General features: G+C 34.9%; 1 protein-coding gene across 1 annotated transcript in view; it reads right to left on the bottom strand.

Annotated features, from left to right (window-relative positions):
* Positions 1–931: 931 nt before the first annotated feature.
* The window catches only part of LOC140152471 (constitutive coactivator of peroxisome proliferator-activated receptor gamma-like), a 117,512-nt gene continuing 93,889 nt past the window's right edge, over positions 932–24,554 (bottom strand). Inside the window, exon 5 of the mRNA XM_072174794.1 lies at positions 932–3,260. Coding sequence (XP_072030895.1) covers positions 3,177–3,260 — 84 coding nt within the window. The 3' untranslated portion in view covers positions 932–3,176. The remainder of the gene's footprint in view (positions 3,261–24,554) is intronic.

The following is a 24,554-nucleotide window of genomic DNA, read 5'->3' on the forward strand; positions in this document are numbered from 1 at the left end:
GAATTTTGTGCTGAAATATCAGTAAGATTGAAGCATGTTTCACCCAGGCAGTAAGTAGATTTTCACAAAATCCCTACTTATTTGCTATTTCTTACTCTATAACTCTATATAGAGAAATCAGCAAAAACAACCTGGGAAAAGTAAGCATTCAGATGACATCAATGATCATATCCAATATTAAATACTTTGGGGAGTTTGTTTGGACCCTCTGTGCTCTAGAACATCACCAAATAGCAAGCAGTCTCCAATTGGTTACAGTTATTTTTGCTAAAGACATGTATACATGTAAGTTAAATATTGATGATATTTGCGTTGCTATAGCATGGTGCATTTTACCAGTTCTAGACAGTCAAATTTCACAATTTTGGTATTGTTGCATAGATATGAACTGCAGCATTGCCAAAAAATAAATAAATGATTTTCGGCTTGCCATGTTTTGACCAGAGGTCAAAAGGTCAGACAGCCTTGAAAATTACTAAAAATCAGATGTCACATGACACTTTAATCCCTGGTCAAGTCAGAGCTGGTCCGATCTTACTGTTATTTAAAAAAAAAAGTATTTTTCGCCACACCCTAGTCATGCTTTCATAAGTTTGTGCTACTTTCAAAAGCACATTTTGTTTCAAAACATGTTTTTCCACTCAAGTGGGTAACCTTTCTCTGGATTTAGTAACTTACCAAACTTGATTGTGAAGTACGTAGACTACAAGATAACTGTGTCACCAATGGCATAGGATCATACTCATGGGGGATAGGGGCAAATGCCCCAAATCAAAATAAACATTTTCCTCTTAGATGAACATTATTTTACAACACTTTTTAGATTGGCACAGGCCAGTTCAGTCATTCTATCCTCAATAATTATTTTCTTTACCATGAAAAAAATATATTTTGCATAGTAATAGGAAATACCTGAGGCCAAGGGTATTGAATAAACTTGCTTTAATGATAAGCCTAGTTAGTACACTTGTGCAAGGTATCAAAAATGCACAAATCTAAATTTTGATGAATTTGGGAGTATTTTGTTCTAGCAAAATCACCAATTGTCCCTTTTAAGTCTGAAACAGGGCATCTGCTTCAATTTAACAATTTGTTGGTTATGTTATCACATAATTGAATGCACAATATATAACTTGTGTACGGTACACAATTACAAAATAACTACATACATGACAAAGAAAAAATTGAAATTATTAAGATATAGGGTACAAAATTACACGGTACTTTCTGAAAAGATGTATACAAAGCTTAAGCACATTAAGAACCAAATCAACTATTACAGTTCCAAATGAGCCAAAAAATTGGAATAAAAAGAGCACTATAAGCAAAAAAGCATGTTTGTATGTCGCTGGAGATGGCATGTTTTTATGACTAAATAATATTGGAATGATCATATTCATACCACTAAACTAAATTATTCAGAGTTATGAGCTGTGCCTTTATAACGAAGACCAAATTAAAAAGACTAGTTTGTGTCTGACGTCAGGGCAAAGGCGCGACGTGATTGGTTACTGACCTGCGCAGTACAGCATATTTGGTCTGGTTGACAGGACGTCATACTCAAACTAGTCTTTTTAATTTGGTCTTCTATTATAGGGTGAACACAGAAGCGACAAACAATCATGCTGATTGGCTGATCAACAATCATGATAACAAGACCCATTGGTCATTGAGGAGTAAAAGGGGCGGAGACTTTGCCTCTTCTACCTGCATCAAAGCGTGCACTGAATTTATTTTATAACATCAGCGCTTCAGATGTGTCAATCGGAGATAAGTCAATCTATACCAAGTCAAATTTGTTGTTCAGTACCCTTCAGGCATGCCAAAAACACTTTCAAAACTTTGTTCCAAAGATTTGGTCACCAGACATTAACACTGGTCTCTTACTATTATTACCATAAATCAATGAGAACACCCTCTCAGTAGAAACAGGTGACCAAGGTGAATACCATCCAAACTCATCCTGCATACCACCTGTACCATCTTCATAACCCTTCCTGTCATTTACAGGATTGGGGTCATTGACCAGCATATGGCTTTACTCTCAATGACTCTCGGTACACTGTGATGGTGACAAAAATCAAATTGACATTGAAAGGTGGGTGACCCAATTGACAGCCTCATCAACCATGGCCCCACTTTACTCTTGTCAAAATTCAGATTGAGGCGTCAGATGAAAGCTCATGTTTTCCTCACAACTTCAATGAAAATTTAGGCCTGAAACTTGTTTAGTATAAGTGGAATAACAAAGCATGGATTTTGATGGTAAAGAACCCTGGAGAGGCCAAAGTGATCAACATAATTCTTCCTCCTACAATCCAACTGCTGGAGCAATTGAATCAGCAGTGTAACCAGCTTTAGTGCCAGGAGCAAAGCAACATTTTCGTCCCCATTTTGTCAATTTTCCGACCCATATTTAGTCATATAAATGACACTTTACTCTTACTCTTACCCCTTTTCATCACTGAAAATTTCTGGCAGCACTATCCCTGACTAAGCCACTGCACTGAATTTAATCCCAAACTTAGAATAAGAATGTTCGGGTAATGAGCATCACTGTGCTGTAGAAAACGTCATGTGGTACAATCAGAAACATAAGTTCTTTGGCTTAAAATTATACAGAAAATATATAAGCTTGGATTTTTAAATATATTACTACTTTCCAGTATAGTAAATTTTCATTCCAGCTCTATTATGTGTTAACAAATATGTTTATATGTTTAAATCTTACTACTTTTGGTGATTTCTCCTTTCCTTAAGGAAACGGATTCACATTCTTATGGAAACATATCTTAGGTCCTTAGCTTTCTTAAACAAAGTTTTGAAATATAAAGAAAAAATATAACCTTTGGTTTTTATTACATAAACTACTTTCTAGTTGAAGTTCTTATGCGATCTCTAGTTGTGTTAACAAATACGTTTTTATGTGTAAACGGTACTATCTGTGCTGTTCTCGCCTTTCCTATAGGATTCACTTCCCATGGAAACATATCTTAGGTTCTTAGCTTTCTTCTGAAATATACAAAAATATAATCTTTTGATTTTATTAGATAAACAAATTTCTAGTAAGTTCTTATTCCACCTCTATACTGTATGTACAATTGCAGTAAGTTATCATCATCATCCCTCCTTCTCCCATCTGCATCATCTCATGGTGTGCATAAGTCAGCAATACTTCATGGCTGTGTTGATTTTCTCTCCATTCTTGTTCCCATTATGATGCATTTCTTCAACAACAGAAACTCTTCTAGTGCTTGAGCCTAGTGAAAAAAAGATAAATGAAAGTATTACATCAGATTAGTCATTATTTACCATACATATGCAGATGAATAGGGCATTAATATGTCTTCATGTTTTAAGGTCAAGATAACAAAGACATTAGAATTCTTTAATAATGAATTTGGTTCTACTGTTTCTTTCTGTTTTCATGCAATTAAAAAAGTGGTTGAGGAAATCCAATCAGTCTGCTATTGCAGACACCTTTTTACACATTTTAATTTTTGTAAACCATATCTATGTAAAAGCTTTTCGAGCACATATAACTTTGTGAAATTACAAACTTAGCTGCAAAACTGAAAATACCAGTATCCTTGATTAATATGCAGACTACTAATAGTAGCAATAATTATGATGCATTAAATTTTACCATTACAGTAATTTTCTTTCCAATTTGTTTCTATTATGAGAACACAAGAGTATGGCAACATCAACTTATCATTTGTCCGATCGGTCATTGAACCTGAACCTGACCAATGGTCAATTAATGTCCAGTCCCTGTAATACAACAAGGAAGCTTAAAATGACCAACAAATTACGGTGTCAAATTTCATTTGCAATGATAATAGATTACTTTCACCATTGATTTCTAGTCTTTTTGCTGTGAGGCATGGGCTATTAAGGATGACAACTAGTCACTTAAATCACACCACTCTTCCTTTGATAAGATCAGTGACAGATCCACAAAGAAGCAAAAGTTGTAGGCTTACATGCCCTCCCCCCCCCCCCCAAGTTAAAATTTCTAAAAAATGGCAGTATATGCTTCACAGTGGAGGCATAAAAAGAATTTAAAACAACTTTATAATGATAACTGTATAAGAGTCATTGCCAATAATCTTAAATCTGCCCCCATAACTTTTATGTGTTCACCCCCATACACCCTCCAACCACCCCTCCCAAACACACCCACACCAGTATCATGTTGTCACTCCAAATGACCATCCATTAGAGACCCACATGAAATTCAAATTGACAGTTCCATCATCATCGTAAATTATGTATGATATGGCACTCTATCATCTATCATTTCAGCCAAGATTTACTATCGTCCATCTTTAGATAACACATGTCAAGACAGGACAGTGGAAGAAGCATCCCACTATTATTTGGGACCTCTGTGACTGCTTTTACAGACTGCAAATATGTTGTTGTGTGGATGAATTCTGACCTGGCTTGCAATTCCATTCATGAGTATTAAAGTATGTAAATGGGAATGACAGTTTGGAATTTTGGGAAACAAGCCATGAAAATAGCAGATCCAAGTTTGAACCCAAACTTATGTGGAAGGCCCTGAAAATGAAGGGACAAGCACTTTGCTTGCACAGGCAGTGTAGAAATGAGCTACTGATGGACTGCAATATGCGCAAGCATTACAAAACTGTGCCCAGAAAAAATATAAGAAGCAGGATTCTTTTACAAACTTAACATACTTGAAGTGCCCAGCATGTAATTATGCAATGCTGCAGATTGGCTCAAATGGTGTGCTGATAATCAACAATACAATAGTATCAAGCACCTCCTAGTTCACATATTCTGACAGCAAGTGTCTACTATGCCTAAAAGGAATCCTGCTTCTTCAATTTCTTAGATGCACATGTTGATCTATCCTAGTGCTTGGCAACTTCTGAAAATCTGATGTATGCTTGAATGCAATTGCAAACTAACATTTCCTAACATAGCATGATTAATCCCTATCCCATCAGAAAGAAGATATATGAGCATCTATACATGTTTGAGATCCTAGTGCTTGGCAACTTCTGACATAGGTTCATTCCACAAGAGTTATGTAGCAACACTTGAGAGAGTACATAATGGTTTTCATGGTAACTGAACCACAGATACTCACGGGCCAGGGCAGGAGCAGTATATGTGCAAGAATATTGGGATTACAGAACCTGATGGAGGATAATGTTTGATCTATAATTTCATGATGGGCAACGTCTGAAAGTTTGGTGTGGACATAAATTAGGTTTGTTTAAGCTTACTATCTGACCCAGTTGTATACAACTTCAGTTGTGTAGCAACCTTGAATGCAAAGTAACATTTTCTAACATAACAGCAGTAACAGGTGATTAGCCTAGCCATAGACCATATCCATCAGAAAGAAGATACATGAGCATCATTAATATACCAGCATCACCTGCATCCCATGACAACCGCCTCTTATACATCTATGCCTCATTTCCATTCCCTTCATATTTCATCCCGTATCTTTACACACCAATTTCCGCTCTCAACATTAAGCTGAATTTTATTTACTTTTTAATCATTCATGACTTGTTTCTTTCACATTGATAATGTATCACTTGAAAATGGTAATTATTGAACAAATGTCACCAGTGTGTCTTGTTGCCATGGTGTGTCTGTATGTCTGTCTGCTGCTCTTTGTTTGGGTTCATGTCTGTCTGTGGTTAAGTAGACCAAATTAGGCCAAAACATACTGTGCTGCCCTCAATCTAAAGTTCTTAAGCGAGTCGGTCCATTTATTGTCATATTTCAAGATGAAAACACCAAAAATGTTGTCCCATTTGTTTGGTTAAATTAAAAATCTTGTTAATAAGTGACCATTGTTACAAATTTCAAGAAGTAATGTCACAGCCTATGATTTGCAGGATCTGTGTTTTCACCAATTGGCTATAAACCAAAACAAACAAAGAGGACTGGTAAAGCAAAGAACTTGTTGAATGCACCTGTAGAGCTGTCCTTTCCTACTTGTCACTTCCCTATCCTGCAGCTGGAAGAAAATACTAAACCTGACCATGCTGACAAACAATTCACTTGTCCAAACTTCATCCCTTCTTTGTTTGGTGAAATATAATTTCAGCTGAAATGCACTTGACAATGAATTTTACTTCCATTTTAGTATTATTAAAAATGCTAAATACCCCACACAGAGCTGAAACGACTTCCTCTCCAACACTAACAAAAGTTGAGCCTATTTGTATTAATTTCATGAGTTTAAAAGCACGCATAATGGAACAGTAAATTGATGTAATAAAGACAAATCTACCATGATCAATGGTACTTAGCTCAAAATTGAGTAGGAGAATGTTAATATCTTTGTTCCCTTCGTCACTTAACCTGTGGCATGTGATGAGGTACTTGAAATTGAAATTAAATCAATTTTAATCAACATTACACTAGTAAAATGATTAGGTTTGGTATGGAAACAAAAGATATATTCTTTCTTCCATGGGTTTGGGACAATCATTTTGGAACAATCATAATTATTTGCTTTGAAGTCAAGTTCATCATTATTCATAGGTTGATAATGATGCAAAAGCTTTTAGTTTTCGTCAAAACCACTTCAAACAAATCAATATACTTAAATATACAGAGAAATTTGGTCTTGGAATATATATCACCTGCTGCAAATTCAATATCAACTTTAATAATCATAAACCATGCAATTTTTAATAACAACAAAATTTCAGAAAAAGTAATATCAATTAATTTTCACGAAAGAAAAATTGCTACAAGAAGTAATTAAATTTGAAAGCTCCAGTGCCAATATCAAGTTTAATTAGAGGTTGTTGGATTTCAAATTAAGAAACAACGTCTAAAAGAGTAATTAATGGAACCTTTATGGCTAGTAATTATTATAAAAGGCATGATTATAGCAGAGTTTAAACCAAAGGTATAAATCTTTATTAGATAACTCATAAACTATACTTGTCAGAGGGGTGATGGTCAGTTTGAATACACTTTACTGGAAAATCTATTAAGTTCTCTTCTGTTTTAATTTCTTCAAAATTGAACACACAAGTATCACACAAAGTCTGCTTTAGCAAAATTATGTGGTGCGCCAGGCTCACAAGTTTGTGGGCTGCTTTGAAAAATAACCCGCCTTTTTGAAGTGACTTAATTTTCCAAATTCAGGAATTCAAGTTAGCTTTCAAATTTCTCAGTATGATTCTTAGTAGGTAATGTATTATTAACTTCACAAATCTTGTCTAGCTCTCATGAAATCTGTCAATTGAATAGCTTTAAAAATAATAACATAATTTTATACAGTATTATGGAATATGGATGTACTGAATAGTTGGCAGAGAATCAACAAAACATTTGAGTGGGAAATTAAATTCCATGTTTCCTTCTTCAAATGACAAGATTTTTACATTCAACACCTATCACCAATTCACCATACACTAACCACACTACTAATGCAAATTTTAGAGTATGCAGGAATGTTCTAACATCATTAGGAACATGTTGAAAGACAATATAATTAGTATTTTGTCTAATTATCTCCACATGTTAATGTCTTCAAACCATAAACACTGAAACTTTGCACGTGTCATACAGCCTGCCTACCAATCCCTGTTCTTCCAATTGACTAAATGCATTTCACAGCTAACTAAAAAGCAATGCTGAAAAACACATTTGCAGGATGCAAAACCAAGCACTACTTTCAGGCTTTGATGCTTTATTATAAAATCCAGGCAAAGAGAGTGCTTCAACTTCAACTTGGCCCGCACTTCAGGCTACATGCTCATCCATGTCCTGGAGGGCCACAGACTATTGTCAGACCATAGACTCTGAAGACAGAGCCTATGGTTAGAAGCAGCATAAAAATGATAACCTCAGATTTGAGGAGGATAGCAGCATAGCACAGGCTCAATATCATTCTAAACATAGTACATACCTATAATTACCCCAATCATATAGGCCTATACATTTATGGTTTCACAAACAAGTTACACTTCATATATAGCATCATGCAGTTGAAGGGGCTTCATGCTTATAATCAGGCATGGGACTACACATTTATGAAAAAGTCTGGAAAAGCGCTTAAAATTGGACAAAAACACCTGAAAATGGGCTGAAAATAAATAAAACTGCGGGAATTTTGACATCAAAAAAGACTGGAAATTCTCATGCCTGTATAATGCTTTGCATGCTGGCAATACTAAAAAGTCCAATATTTTATTATTTTATCAAAACATGAAGAGCTATCATAAGAGCCAATGAACCTAAAAAGGCGTGTTTGTACTCATTTTAATGCATTTTTCATACCAATTCCAAATATGGTCATGACAATTTACAATTCTGAAATTTGTGAATCTGCAAAACCTAATGTTACATTTTAGTCAATGTTGGAGGAGTCTGTCTGTAGCAGTGGCGTAGCCAGTGGGCATGGGAGGAGGGAATCACCCCCCCCCCCCACACACACACACAAATTTTCAGGAATACAAAAGAGACAAAATTGGCAAATGGGGACAAATATATGCCCCCCCCCACCCAGCAATGCTGCTGGTGAGTGTGGACACTTTTAGCAAAAATACATTAAGAACGACTTTGTCTTTAACTTTTGCGCAAAATATATTGTAACTTTGCAAAAGAATATTGGATTTCTGTCAAAATTGAAGCAAAAGAAAAAAAATCTCATTTTGTCATTTGTAATCCTATTCAACGATATATTCCCCCGTACAGACTATGGAGTACAGCTACAGATGGTAGCAGTAATTCATGAAGCTGTGATCCTTTTAAAAAGCAGGAAAAGCTGGTCAAGTTGAACATGATCAAAAACAAAGGTATAAAAATAGTATTTGTATGGCTTGTTTTATTTCCTGCAGGAAACGAACAGTAAAAAGACATTTGTATGGCTTTTTTATTTTAGTTCGTTGCCAGTGTACTTCTTATCAGTTTTTTTTATTCCTACCAATCCTTCCTGATCCTAGCACTACTTTCAGGTTCTATTGCTATACTGTCCAGAGAGGTTTATATCCAGAGAGGTATATATATCCAGAGAGGTGTCAGAGAGGTTGTTTTGTGTGTGTGCGCTCGATTATTGTACCTAAGCTCGTACAACATAAATAACTGACCTTTTCCTTCCTTTGTGACAAATCAAATTCCTGTCACAAGACAATTTCAAGAAGCCATTGATTTCATGGCATGCTTGGATTCTCATTAAATCTCAATGATATAGATAATAACCCAACAACTGACTTCACTACCACCATGAGCGTACTTTATACACACAGTGTTGCCAAGAATTTGAAAAGCTTTTCAAAACTAGCATTCCACTTGACCAAGCTGTGGCCACAGCTCTCGAGTACCGGAAGCCAAAAAAAAAACTTTTTCAATACCAGAGTGGCAATTTGCTTGGAATCCTCTGGACCATATTCATGTAGCTCAACAAACAATAATGAGAAAAAGTACAAATAAAACAAACATTCACTAAAAAGTAATGTATCACCTCCTGGCTTAAAATAAAATGAAAAGAAGACTGTTGCAGTTGCTCATGACAGAAGCAATCAACAAACTGTATGGAAGCACACCAAGTTTCTATATTCTTCTATGATAGAAGTAGCAAGTAAGCAAGCAAGTTCCAAATAGCCCAAATGGGTGGTTATATGCAGCATTGGTGACACTAGCTCCACCAACTGCTATAAAGCAAATGCTTCCACCGAGTTGAGTTGGTAAGCAAAAGTTCAAGGGAGCACCCATAAGTCATCTTCTGTCATCTAGATTAAAATACTTGCACACAGACAAAAAGACACATTTCCAACCTTAATTAATTCATAAGGCCACTGCACTCTTGATAGATAGTAGGACCTGATGAATACTGATGATGCTAAACACATCACTGCCCATCACACCAAATTTGGGCACATAAAAAACTTCTTTGGGCATCTGTTTGTTGATTTTGCTTAATTAATTTGCCTGATTTGTTATTGCTTTCATGCCATATTTGGAATTTTAAGATGACATTTTTGAAAATTTTAAATAATGTAAGTAGCTAAGTAACGTTGCCTGGAACAAAACCTATAAAGAAAGATGATACCTAGCTGCCTATGGCCAGTCCAGTGGGTCCATATTGCCTGATGAAGTCTTGAGGTTTCAGATGCAATGAGTTTGCAAAAAAGTAAATTCCAGTATGAGATTTATTTCCAAAGTTTGCTGTAAGGGAAAACCATCAACTTAAATTGAATGTTGAATTAGTCATCAGTTCATATCCAGCCTTGGGGTGGTGAAGGGGGAACTCAAGTTCCATACTGTCTAATCAATCTATATCATTAGTATATTTAGTGCCTAAAGTCACAAGTCTAAAGTCTTGGAAAATATCTGAACCACACTCTACACATGTAGCGGATTAATTAAGTCAAGCCCCTAACAAGGTGCTAACTAATTTGACATGGTTGTTAACATAGTTGTGTATAATCCATTACTTCCTTTTCCTACATACTTCCTATGTAAACATAAACATGTTATAATCATCATCTGCATATCCTCCTTTTCATCCATGTTTTGGTAGCAAAGCACAGTATGTTATTTTACCATACGTTTTCATTTAGCAATCTATCAGTAGTAATTAGTCAGAAGCAGTTGCTGATGTCATTAAGCAAACTTTGATCATGTTGATACAAAATCCAGAGTTTTGAATGAAACATCTGAGCTGTGGAATATTTAGTGATAAGTTACTTTTATAGCAGCCTTTTTCCATAAAAAGTATAAAGGACATAGGCCGTAGAACAGGGTGGGGCTTTTTTTTTCATTGCCTCATCTAAACATGAAATTTTTTCAAGTTCACTCAAGCTTCGTTTCTATTATACTTCCACAATTCCGTTTTTTAAAGTTGCAAATCTTTTAAAAACTAGATTGTCTCAGCAGCAGGGGACATTAGGCTGTCATGTGCATCTAGGTGTAGAGGCTTATCCTCTTATTCCCACTTGAGCATTCTCAAGTACACTTAAAGTGTTTTGGTCTCCTGGTCAAGTCAGTTTTAATTTAGGGGTTGTTGTTATGTTGTTATAGCAACAAGCTCAGTTTTTCTGTCCAGTCAGCTGTCACTTTAGTGGTGTGCAGCCATTCAGGTCTCCCGTCTTATTTTTTAATTCCTTTGTTATGTCCATAGTTCTCCTAGTGATGCACTTGCAATTGTTCCTTCGATCTTGATGGACCAAAAAATATTTTGGGCTCTTGGTAGTGAAAAAAGATTACCAGTAGCTAGTGTGGTAGTAATCTATAAGTATATGCTTGATAACTATACATTACTGCATCAGTGGATGTTATTATTTCATTAATATTTAAGTGTATAGAAGCGCTAATCAGCATCCACAGAGCAGAACTGGTTTTGTCATTTTCATGTTGGAATTGGCCATCGGCTTCACATTGCTTACAAACAGGCAAGTAGTCAAAACATTTCTCTGTAAATGCTTTGTTCGAGATAATCAACCCTAGTTACAATCAATTAAGTATTTTATATCTGTTAGTGTTAGTCAGTTAAATGTAAGTCGGCAGAACTTATTAAAATTTTGGTGGTGGCTTTATCACTAAATCTTTTTAAAATCCTGTTTGCACTTTATATCACGAGTTGAATACGATAATAGATGAGGCAATAACAATTGTTTATATTATCAATTTTCTGCCATTATTAGCTCATGCATTACCAGTATGATAAGATGACATATTAAATCACATATCGAGTATCAATTAATGGATTACATGTTGCTCGAAAAGAAATGGTCAACGTGCAAATCAGACAAGAGTATTTGGACTTGTTCTATTAATGGGATGGGGATACATATTTATTTGTCAGCTGAATGTAAGCCTTATAAAGTTAAGATTTGTATCATGTTTGCATGCATACCTTATCTGCATGCAAGTCGGTTATTAGTAAATAAAATCTAGAAGTTGCGTATCTTGGATCAGGCTTACATACCAACCATTAATATCAACATAATAAGGTGCAAAGGTATCAAACAATGGGGGGAAAGCACATAGTTTTCTTTCTCTTTGCTGTTTGTTTTTGTGGTTATATTTCAGAAATATCTTCCGCTGATATTGCACTGAGGATTGCATCATATGTGGTTTGCGATATGTGAATAGACCCATAAGTTACTCAAGCTGACTAGTTGCATTCTCGGCCATGGCAGCAATACGTCGTTTAAATATGCACCTCGAAAATATTCAAGAAAGAAAAGAGGAAGATAACTGAGAATGATAATCCTGCAATAACAAATTTGGCAGAAAATAAATTGAGCAGACTTGAGATGTCAATTTACATGTTGTATACATCAGCATATTTCTTCAGCTCAACACGATCGAGAGGAATAAAGTTTTGTTAGAATTAGCTTCTTACTCTTCCACAAGCAAGAAGAACAATCCAAGACGGAGTTGAAATTGTTATGACAGCAGCTGATGACGTTCATTTACTTTAGATGAACAATTTAAATTGGCATCGGATACCATTATTTTCTTCTTTCATAAAACTTTGCGAATATCCCGCTCTACGATATCAGTCGTTATTCTTCAGCAAAATACTGTTAACCATAAATAATGCTCATCCGGTGACTCGACTATAGACTTGTAATTCCCACGATTCTGAAATCTAACTTGAAATACAATAGAGACTATAAATGTACATGTGCATTGTATGTAAATTAGATACATTTCATATTGCATATTTTTTTACAGAACTGCGGAACTATTGCTTCAATGAAATACCGGTTAAATTTAAAAACAACAAGGTATATTTTTATACATCAATACTTCATCGACCTAATCATCGACCTGATATGATGTCCTTAATGTGATGTCCTTTGCTATGTACAAATATAAAACCATTTTAGTCTTATGGGATGTTGTTCAGCATGAAAACCAAATTTTATAATCTAAAAGACAGAAGTTAACATGCCCTAAGGTGTGGAAAAGAATTGCAAAAAGACTAGGTCGATATTAATACAAGGGACACTTTGCATCATTTATGCATACAGCAAAAGTTGTATAATGATTATGATAGGTCCAACTTTTATTAAGTGATTAAAATTGTATGTAGGCCCTACTTTGCATCATTTACGCATACACAATAAGTGGGATAATGACAGCATATAAATTATGGTATTTATCAATGATGTAAAAATATGTTCTATTGTAATAGGTTCAACTTTATTTTCACAGTAATTTAAAGATTAAATATGTAGGCCTATTGGATATTACTATTTATCAATTTTGCATTACTTATCAATAAAGAGGAACACAGTCATAAATATAGAAGTCTAGATTAGTGTTCCAGGATGATGGTGGCTTGCATACATGACATGCAAGATGTGAAACATCATAAGCTTGTCATTATAAATTATGATCAAAATTATGAATGGATGTAAAAGAGTAGCCTAAAACAGACAGACATCCAGTTAGTCTAAAACAAAACAAAAACAAAACAAAACAAAACAAAAATAGATGAAAAATTTAATTTCTAACTACAATAATGGTCCTTACATTATTTATAGTTCGTAGAATGGGGAACATATTTAATATTCTGTGGGAAATTCAATATTTGAATTAAATTATGGTTCAAGTAATTCAAACTTTTGTATTATTTGATGCTTTCGTTCATATGGAAAAAGAAAGTAACATTGTGTAAGGTAATTAAAAATAAGAAAACATATATATTTATTGGTATGTTTTTGTATGTATTTATGCCCTTTGCCCTTCTATGTATAAAGGACCCCTTAAGGGGCTATCCTGTGATATCTCCTTGCTGTGTTTTTATGTGTATTATATGTCATTTATCTTAATGCATTTTATATCTATTTACCTTATATTGTTGTATGTGCAATATGGAGATGCGAATAAAATCAAAATCAAATCAATCAAGTTGAATAGAAGATCACAAACAGTATCAAGTCTTAAAAGGGTAGTTGATTATTGAATATATTCATGGAACATTTCAATGATTGATTAATTTGTGGTACAGATAATATACATTTTTTTTTTCAATTCTTGAAAAAATTATTAGTAGATAACTATTCGATTTCTACTAGTTTATTTTTGCTGTACTACCATCTATAAAGGGGTTATTAAGAGCTTTAACATTAATTATTGTGAATGATTAAACGTATTCAGTGCAACACACTTAAGATTATTTATGAGACTTTTAGCTTTGGTATCTTATTTTATTCATCTGCAAGAACTTTAAAGTTAGCAGTGAAAAAATTATTCTCTGGGTTACCATTCATTGGTAGTGAATTACTTTATTTTATAAATGTCACTTTTAAAATTGGATCAGGTAGGCCCCTATTCATGATCTGTTATCATTAATGGGTCTTTGAAATGGGAGCTACAGTAATACTTTGTGTGGCTCAATTGTCAAATAGCGATTTGTTATCATTTCTTTCAAAATTTGCCACTTACAGCTATTTCTGGTTTTGTTCTCAAGATCAAATAAGATGAACATATCTCTAGATAAATACATTTCAAGGTTAGGATCAGTTAATTAAACTGAAATTTGATGCTTATGTCAATTTGCACATCATGTGAATTACTTCATACTATACACTATTCTTTGTATACAAAGAACATCATTATCTATCCTAAGTATGTATTTGATAGCTTACACTAAACATGCTTGGAAATTGCAGCAAGCAATATTATATGTAAAGCGATATCTAGCACAATTAATGGTGCTATCTAATCATGCTAATTGTATACTATATAAGTACATATGTACATTTCATACATTATATAATTATAGAGAGTGTATATATAGAGAGAACAACTAAATATATTTCTATTTCATTAATTAACACCAAACAAACAAATAAAAATCTGGTTGCTATGGCTTGTGCAGAAAATAAATTGAGCAGACTTGAAATTTGATGCTTATGTCAAATTGCACATCATGTGAATATTATCATGCGAGTTACTTCATACTGTACACTATTCTGTCCATCCTTAAGTATGTATTTGATAACTTACACTAAACATGCTTGGAAATTGCAGCAAGCAATATTGTATGTAAAGCGATATCTGGCACAATTAATGGTGCTATCTAATCATGCTAATTGTATAATTTATATATGTTCATATTATGTACATTTCATATAATTATAGAGAGTATATATAGAGAAAGAGAACAACTACATAATTTCTATTCATTATTTTAACACCAAACAAACAATAAAAATCTGGTTGCTATGGCTTGTGCACAACTATTATTATAGGTTTAAGGTTAGTTGCCTGAGCTTGACAACTTATTAAAGTATTATTTATACAATTGCAGTCTTCTTTCCTAAAAGTTTGTCATGTTTATAGCATCTTCATTTTTTTTGTTGGGCTTGGTGCATTTAATACAACTATCATTATACCTATACACCTGTATGCTATTATAATAGATCCCTGTTTAGTTGTTTCATAGAATATATGGTTTAAATTTACAAAATAAATTGCCCCTTTTGTTTTAATAATATTTGTTTTTAACTTATTGGGTGTATGGGGTGATGCAATATTTTCCTATGTTTTTCGGTACAGGCTGTACATAAATCTTTGGTGTATATATTATAGTTTCCTCATTGATCATCAATAGAGATTTTGTAAGAAAACCACTACATGTGTAAATAAAATTTTCAGCAGCTGATTACTTGCTGACATCAAGATGATGGCGATGTGGCTGCCCCATTTAGATATGACAGCTTTCATTGGTCCTTAGAGGGGTTGGATTGGTTCAGGACTCATCTGGAGCATCCTGAGGCTTTTTGCTTTTCCACCTTTGTACATTGTTTTGAGGGAGGGGGGGAGGGGGTTTAATCAAGTTTCTCCATTGAGAAACTTGGTTGGCATTGTTTATTCTTTTGGAGATTTCTAATTATTTAATTGCGTGTTAAAAATGCTGTTTTCCAATCCAATCCTCTGTTTGATCCAAAGATGTATCTGTTTAAGATATGCTTAAGATTTGCTTAAGATGAAATTTGGTTAAATGTGATTCAGAAGTCAACTTTTGTTTGTCCAGCCTGTATGGTTGGCTTGTACACATTTTTCCAATAATTTGTGTATTTATTGATTTATATGAAGATGATAAATAATTCCAAATGCTTGCTGCAATTAATCATCTCAATGTATATAATTTGTTTAATTGATATGAAATCTGTTATTATCTCAATATAGTCTTAATTTCTATGAGATTGTGAAATTATTATAAATAAGCTTATGTGTATTAAATGGTCCTCATGATCGTGGGGGCAATGCGGATTCTATTCTTTGCGTTGTTGTGCTTTCCTGCGGTCTCGAGACAATTCCGTTTTTTAAAGTTGCAAATCTTTTAAAAACTAGATTGTCTCAGCAGCAGGGACATTAGGCTGTCATGTGCATCTAGGTGTAGAGGCTTATCCTCTTATTCCCACTTGAGCATTCTCAAGTACACTTAAAGTGTTTTGGTCTCCTGGTCAAGTCAGTTTTAATTTAGGGGTTGTTGTTATGTTGTTATAGCAACAAGCTCAGTTTTTCTGTCCAGTCAGCTGTCACTTTAGTGGTGTGCAGCCATTCAGGTCTCCGCCTTATTTTTTAATTCCTTTGTTATGTCCATAGTTCTCCTAGTGATGCACTTGCAATTGTTCCTTCGATCTTGATGGACCAAAAATCCCACCCACCCTCCCAAAAGCTGGAAGGGTGATTCAGTAACTAAATATGGTTAAAGATACTCCAATAAAATGGTATGTCCAAATATGCTGCTTTATGCTTAAAAATGAGGCTTTGTATGGAATTTCTTGAAATCTTGAAGAATATCATTAGTAGATTGTCTCCACTTTCTACTGCGTTTTATAGAAGGGGAATGAATGCTTTGTATGGAGTTTCTTCAAAACCTGAAGAATCTCGTCTGTAGATTGTCTCCACTTTCTACTGCGTTTTATGGTGTTTGAATGTGTTACGGAGTTTCTTGAAACCTGAAGAATCTCGCCTGTAGATTGTCTCCACTTTCTACGCGCTTTTATGGTGTTTGAATGTGTTATGGAGTTTCTTCAAAACCTGAAGAATCTCGTCGGTAGATTGTCTCCACTTTCTACTGCGTATTATGGTGCTTGGATGTGTTAAGGATTTTCTTCAAAACCTGAAGAATCTCGCCTGTAGATTGTCTCCACTTTCTACTGCGTTTTATGGTGTTTGAATGTGTTACGGAGTTTCTTGAAACCTGAAGAATCTCGTCAGTAGATTGTCTCCACTTTCTACTGCGTTTAATGGTGCCTGGATGTGTTAAGGATTTTCTTCAAAACCTGAAGAATATCGTCTGTAGATTGTCTCCACTTTCTACTGCGTTTTATGGTGTTTGAATGTGTTACGGAGTTTCTTCGAAACCTGAAGAATCTCGTCTGTAGATTGTCTCCACTTTCTACTGCGTTTTATGGTGTTTGAATGTGTTATGGAGTTTCTTCAAAACCTGAAGAATCTCGTCGGTAGATTGTCTCCACTTTCTACCGCGTTTTATGGTGCTTGGATGTGTTAAGGATTTTCTTCAAAACCTGAAGAATCTCGTCTGTAGATTGTCTCCACTTTCTACTGCGTTTTATGGTGTTTCAATGTGTTACGGAGTTTCTTGAAACCTGAAGAATCTCGTCAGTAGATTGTCTCCACTTTCTACCGCGTTTAATGGTGCCTGGATGTGTTAAGGATTTTCTTCAAAACCTGAAGAATCTCGTCTGTAGATTGTCTCCACTTTCTACTGCGTTTAATGGTGCCTGGATGTGTAAGGATTTTCTTCAAAACCTGAAGAATCTCGTCTGTAGATTGTCTCCACTTTCTACCGCGTTTTATGGTGTTTGAATGTGTTACGGAGTTTCTTGAAACCTGAAGAATCTCGTCTGTAGATTGTCTCCACTTTCTACTGGGTTTTATGGTGTTTGGATGTGTTATGGAGTTTCTTCAAAACCTGAAGAATCTCGTCGGTAGATTGTCTCCACTTTCTCCTGCGTTTTATGGTGCTTGGATGTGTTAAGGATTTTCTTCAAAACCTGAAGAATCTCGTCTGTAGATTGTCTCCACTTTCTACTGCGTTTTATGGTGTTTGAATGTGTTACGGAGTTTCTTGAAACCTGAAGAATCTCGTCAGTAGATTGTCTCCACTTTCTACCGCGTTTAATGGTGCCTGGATGTGTTAAGGATTTTCTTCAAAACCTGAAGAATCTCGTCTGTAGATTGTCTCCACTTTCTACTGCGTTTTATGGTGTTTGAATGTGTTACGGAGTTTCTTGAAACCTGAAGAATCTCGTCGGTAGATTGTCTCCACTTTCTACTGCGTTTTATAGTGGGCTATTGGTTGCCTTCATGCTTTCCTCCCTTTCTGCTGCGTTTTTATACCAGGGTTATAAATGCTTTGTTGCTTATTTGGAGTATCTTTATTTACTTGGTTGTCAATACCAGTGGATTATATATCAGTAAATGGTTTAAGCATTGATGCCGTATCTTGCTGAATACAAAATGTTAGTTTGCTAGTGTTGGCATTGTTTATTCTTTTGGAGATTTCTAATTATTTAATTGCGGTTAAAAATGCTGTTTTCCAATCCAATCCTCTGTTTGATCCAAAGATGTATCTGTTTAAGATATGCTTAAGATTTGCTTAAGATGAAATTTGGTTAAATGTGATTCAGAAGTCAACTTTTGTTTGTCCAGCCTGTATGGTTGGCTTGTACACATTTTTCCAATAATTTGTGTATTTATTGATTTATATGAAGATGATAAATAATTCCAAATGCTTGCTGCAATTAATCATCTCAATGTATATAATTTGTTTAATTGATATGAAATCTGTTATTATCTCAATATAGTCTTAATTTCTATGAGATTGTGAAATTATTATAAATAAGCTTATGTGTATTAAATGGTCCTCATGATCGTGGGGGCAATGCGGATTCTATTCTTTGCGTTGTTGTGCTTTCCTGCGGTCTCGAGACAATTCACAGAATAGAAAGTGAAAGTAAGCAATAAGTGATAATGATACTTGATATTTAGTACGTACCCCTTATCTTATATGCACTGACATTTCAGGGTAAATATGGGATCAATATGATATCAACTCAAACCACAGGTTCCTGAGATCCAGGATATTTACCTACCAACATAATTTGTTTGAACAAGCCTTGCTATATAAACTGTAGGACATCTTTTCCAAGATCCAGGCTTTTACTGATAACTTTCCTCTTTATCTATGAATTATTATTTCATGTAGGAAGCTCACATTTTTTGCCCATGAAATCCACTGGCAGCATAATAAATGTATAGATACAAAAGTGGGTGGGGTCTTGATTGATTAACAGATCGATTCAGGTCATTAAATTTCTAAGCTCCATGATTTTGTGTTATGGCATAAAAGTAGGCATGGCAAGTAGAACTAGAGCGGTTCTCGGCTTTCGCGGTTCTCGGCATTCGCGGTTCTCGGTAGTGTGGGTTGGTCCGTATGTGACGTTTCTGTTCAGAACCTTGTGTGACCCTTCCCCCAGAAAAAAATCATCCGCCACCACTGGTTATAACAAGGGCCTTGTAAATGCAACTGGTGAGACAGAGCCTCGAATGACGTTTGTGTTTTCAGTCTGATTTCAGTTCCCTAACAGGTACAAAGTTTACGCATTATCATTAGGCCTACCAAGTATTGTATGTCCTATAATCTCTTATGTATGACATGGATCTTTACCATGATTGTGCAAGCCAAACAAATATCATTTCAATACCCCAAACATGCGTTAAAAAAAGACCATGTTTTACACATGCAACCTCAAGTTTAGACATATAATTTAATTTAACCCCAGACAAAATAATGAAATTGGAAGCAATGATTTGCGTCTTTGTCAGACGTTCAACAGACATATATGATTTATTTGCAATAAGTATGTAACACAAATATATAGCATGCATATAAGGAATCAGCACCCAAAACCTGGACTTATTAGCAAAACGATATTTAGATTTACAAAGGACCCTGATGAACTATCAAAAGTCACCACCCCAGTGACCTACACAGTAAGGGCTTATAAATATCTTAAAATAAACAAGAATATTTTAGAGGACCTAGATGAAACCTATCTTAAGTCACCACCCTCGTGACCCCTACAGAGGGCGCTGAATAATATCTTGTTAATAGAAAATATAAATATAAATACGGAATATTTAATATAGCACCCCAGATGACCTATCTGAAAATCACATCCCCAGTGAACTACAAAAGGGAGATTATAAATATCCAAACAAAGAGCACAGCCAGTAATATAAAATGACATGGGCTGAAACCTTTAACAATATTTGTGCATGCAAAATATACAATATATATTCCTGTAAGATGGTTTCCAGGAATCGTACATTCATATAGGGGAAATCCCTGACAGGTTAAATTGGATACTTGATCCATACTAAAATGTCTACATACTTTAATTTGTGTGCATTTCTTATCCATACTTAAATAGATATATGTTTCAAATTAGAAAATCTCTGCCAGCGGATTTTAAATTTGTTTAAAGTGATGCTAATGCTTTAGCATTGCTCACTTCAAATGACATGGTTAGACATGTGTGTATTTTTAATCAACTACAGCTATCTCTTCCTTTTCTTTTAATTTTTTGTTTGAAAAGCTATAACATATGAGATAACATTTAACTATATGCTTATTAGCCCAAGGAGAGAGATTCATGAGATGTACATTTTACACAATGAAGTTCAACTATCAACAGGAAGTTCTTGATTGATATAGCAAAGGAAGGCACCTATCAAGAGTTTCATGATTTGAGCAATTTACCGCTCTCAAAAGGAATTAGACGACTGCACCAAACCAATCATCAAATCACGAATCGTGACCCAATCTTTGCTCTATCAATTACGTTAGAATTGCTTCTTTAACTTTAACATACAAACTCAAAATTTTCTTTATAAATTTTTTCTCACCACCACTATTATACTCTCAATATGAAAAATTGCAAAGGGAGTGGTGGGTGGGAAAGAAAATTTTTTAAACACAACGTAGTCTTGTTGAATCTGACAAAATAATGACGAAACAAGAAATGATCGGAATGCAAAACATCGCCTGTGTACCACGTGACTTAGCAACAGTACACAAATTCACACAATAGGCCTTACCAACGGGGACTACAGCATTTATTCTGCAGGGGTTAAATTGGTTTTCAATTGATGGGATTGAAAACGTTATTAACCCCAGACAAAATAATGAAATTGGAAGCAATGATTTGCGTCTTTGTCAGACGCTCAACAGACATATATGATTTATTTGCAATAAGTATGTAACACAAATATATAGCATGCATATAAGGAATCAGCACCCAAAACCTGGACTTATTAGCAAAACGATATTTAGATTTACAAAGGACCCTGATGAACTATCAAAAGTCACCACCCCAGTGACCTACACAGTAAGGGCTTATAAATATCTTAAAATAAACAAGAATATTTTAGAGGACCTAGATGAAACCTATCTTAAGTCACCACCCTCGTGACCCCTACAGAGGAGCTGAATAATATCTTGTTAATAGAAAATATAAATATAAATACGGAATATTTAATATAGCACCCCAGATGACCTATCTGAAAATCACATCCCCAGTGAACTACAAAAAGGGAGATTATAAATATCCAAACAAAGAGCACAGCCAGTAATATAAAATGACATGGGCTGAAACCTTTAACAATATTTGTGCATGCAAAATATACAATATATATTCCTGTAAGATGGTTTCCAGGAATCGTACATTCATATAGGGGAAATCCCTGACAGGTTAAATTGGATACTTGATCCATACTAAAATGTCTACATACTTTAATTTGTGTGCATTTCTTATCCATACTTAAATAGATATATGTTTCAAATTAGAAAATCTCTGCCAAAGAAGTTAATGGATCATGCAAGAACTGAATGAGAAATAAACTTCCCAATCCCCCCCCAGATTTTTAAACATATTCTATTTATTCTTTAATTTTCATCAGTTAAGCCTGGGGGATATGGGAAGCTCTCTGGATGTTCTTTTGCCTGATATATAGGAGACCAAAGCGGTGACTGCGAGTGCAATCCCTACCCATTACGCATATCTGGATGAACTATATCTGTGGATAATGACACGTTAACTCTGCTCTACAAATTTTGTGTGCCACTTGTTTATATTTCTGGTACAACTAAGCCCCGCACCATCAAACGAGAAGTGTGCCATGCTATAAAAGTGTACAGAGAACTCAGAACTAGGATAACATGCCTATTCTATAATACAATAGGTCAACATACTTCTTGAATCAACGTGATAACTAGGCGGCTGCGCAACCTCACGAAAAAACTTGAACACAATTTTTTGATTTTGAACAAGAAAAATTTGAGGGCATAGTACTTGGCCCCTGCCTAGGCTATCCCATGCCAACCTGGAGTTGATTCCTTCCTTAGTATTACCAAACTTAATCGATCAAATCCCACATGCTAGACCGGCTTTCAATAAATATTTGTTAAATAAAAACAATAGGGCAATTCATGGTTCTGAACAAGATGATCGTTTGAAACAATACAAAACAAAACAAAAACAAACATTCATGCTTCTGAAGCAGCAACTTGACACGTTCCTTGCTTATTAACTTATACCAATCTGACAATTGAATTCTTAAGTGTTCTTGTACTTAGCCTTAAATTTACATCTCCTTAATCCACTATATCATGTGCACATATTCAGTGTGCATTCCAAATGTTATGCATACTTTCATTAAACAATTTTTGAGTACCTAACAACTGAAAGTATAATTGATGATGCTGTACAAGTGTACATACCTGTCAAATGTTCAGAATGTCAGAAGATTGATTGCAGCAACTGCATGACTTTGGGAACAGAGGTCTATTGGTCAGATGACATTCAAAAACCAAATAGACTGTCCCCTGTGAATGCTCAACATGCAACATCTTGGATTGGACAGGCAGAGTTGAAATAACACTCTTAAATCGCAATACCAGGTCAGTCATATTACTTATGACCCACCAGACAACGACGACGTACAATTGTACGTGATTTGTGATTCTTACCAGATTGTACACCATTTTATTGTTTTTAAAAGCACTTGACATGATTCTTCCATTGTACGTAGTTTGTAGATAAAGCAACGTGCAACATTCAATGTTAATTCAAAATGTTAATTCAAAATATAAGTCATTGATTGCTGCAATGTAGCTGTTACATGGCTCCATGTCTAACTGAAGTAAACCCGTTATCATGGTTATATGCTTGATGATGAGATCACCGTCAAATATTATTGTGGTCATAAACAAATCTCCAGTCTCACGACAAGCAACACGTCTTCCCTCCTGTTACCTGATATAATCTGCAATGAAGAACACAGAAAAAGGGAAGCAAATTGTGCAAGCAAAGGCTTTTGCATATATACAAGCCTGATTATTAATAAAACTACCTTACTATATACTAAGGAGTTGAAAATTGAATTGATCTTGAACATGATTATTTTTCCATTTATTTTGTTTATTTATTTACCTCTTTATTTACTTTTCAACTTTTTAAATATGCCAGAAGGTCCAAGTGGAAAGGCAGCGTGCACTGTTCCCACTATCTAGGCGAGCTTCACAAAGATGCTGCCAAGTAGAGTAAAACCAAATCTAGTAAAAACTATGCCGAGTTAATTTGGGCAAGTAAAAGGAATCGTACCAAGATCCACCAAACTTATTTTACATCAGATGACTCTACAATTTTGCTTTCCTGATGATACATCTTCTATGAATTCCTTAAATGCCAACACCTATGCATATGTCAGAAAACCAATTGTTAATATTTTCTGTAATTTACATCTGAAGGACTCTAACTTTGACCTTCACCGATTGCCTTGAATGACCAAAATCCAACAACCTTTGCATATGTCAGAAAAACGATCCCCAAAATTGTTAAATTATAATGCTGCCCTTCGATGTTAGTATTTTATGCCAGAAAGGAAATCTGTTCACATATCCTAACCCTTACCGATTGCTTCAAACAATTTTCCAGGAATTTTCATGAAAATCCAACCAAAATTTGAATTCCAGTAATTTCAAGCTTTTCCAAGAGCCACTAACATTCTTTAATCAGACTAAATGATTCACGAATATCCCACTTGTAATATCAGGATATCATATACCGCGCATCACTAATGCACCGCAAGCCATGTTACTATATTGCATATCGCCCAACACTTGTCTACGAACTCTTGGCCATATTGGCCAAGATTTTATCTTATTTTATTATTATTTTCAACTTCGGATGGGAATACAAACTGCTTGTAAATTTTCACGACACTAATCACCGACAATACGCCAACGACACAACAGCGCGGCCTGTGAATGACTCCTGTCCCACGATTGGACAAAGCAGGGGCATTATGCAAAGCAGGAGTCACAGCACACCTCGCATGGCTCCGCCTCTTTACCTTTTCAGGACTGAAACCCTGGGATTATTGCAGCAACAACAATACAGTTTGTTTTTAACTAAAACCATCAGCATGATTATATAAAGTTGCTGTTTCTGATCCATGTGTTTTTAACCAGGCATTGATCT

The sequence above is a fragment of the Amphiura filiformis genome, chromosome 5, assembly GCF_039555335.1.
Source record: "Amphiura filiformis chromosome 5, Afil_fr2py, whole genome shotgun sequence".
Classification (NCBI taxonomy): Eukaryota; Metazoa; Echinodermata; class Ophiuroidea; order Amphilepidida; family Amphiuridae; genus Amphiura; species Amphiura filiformis.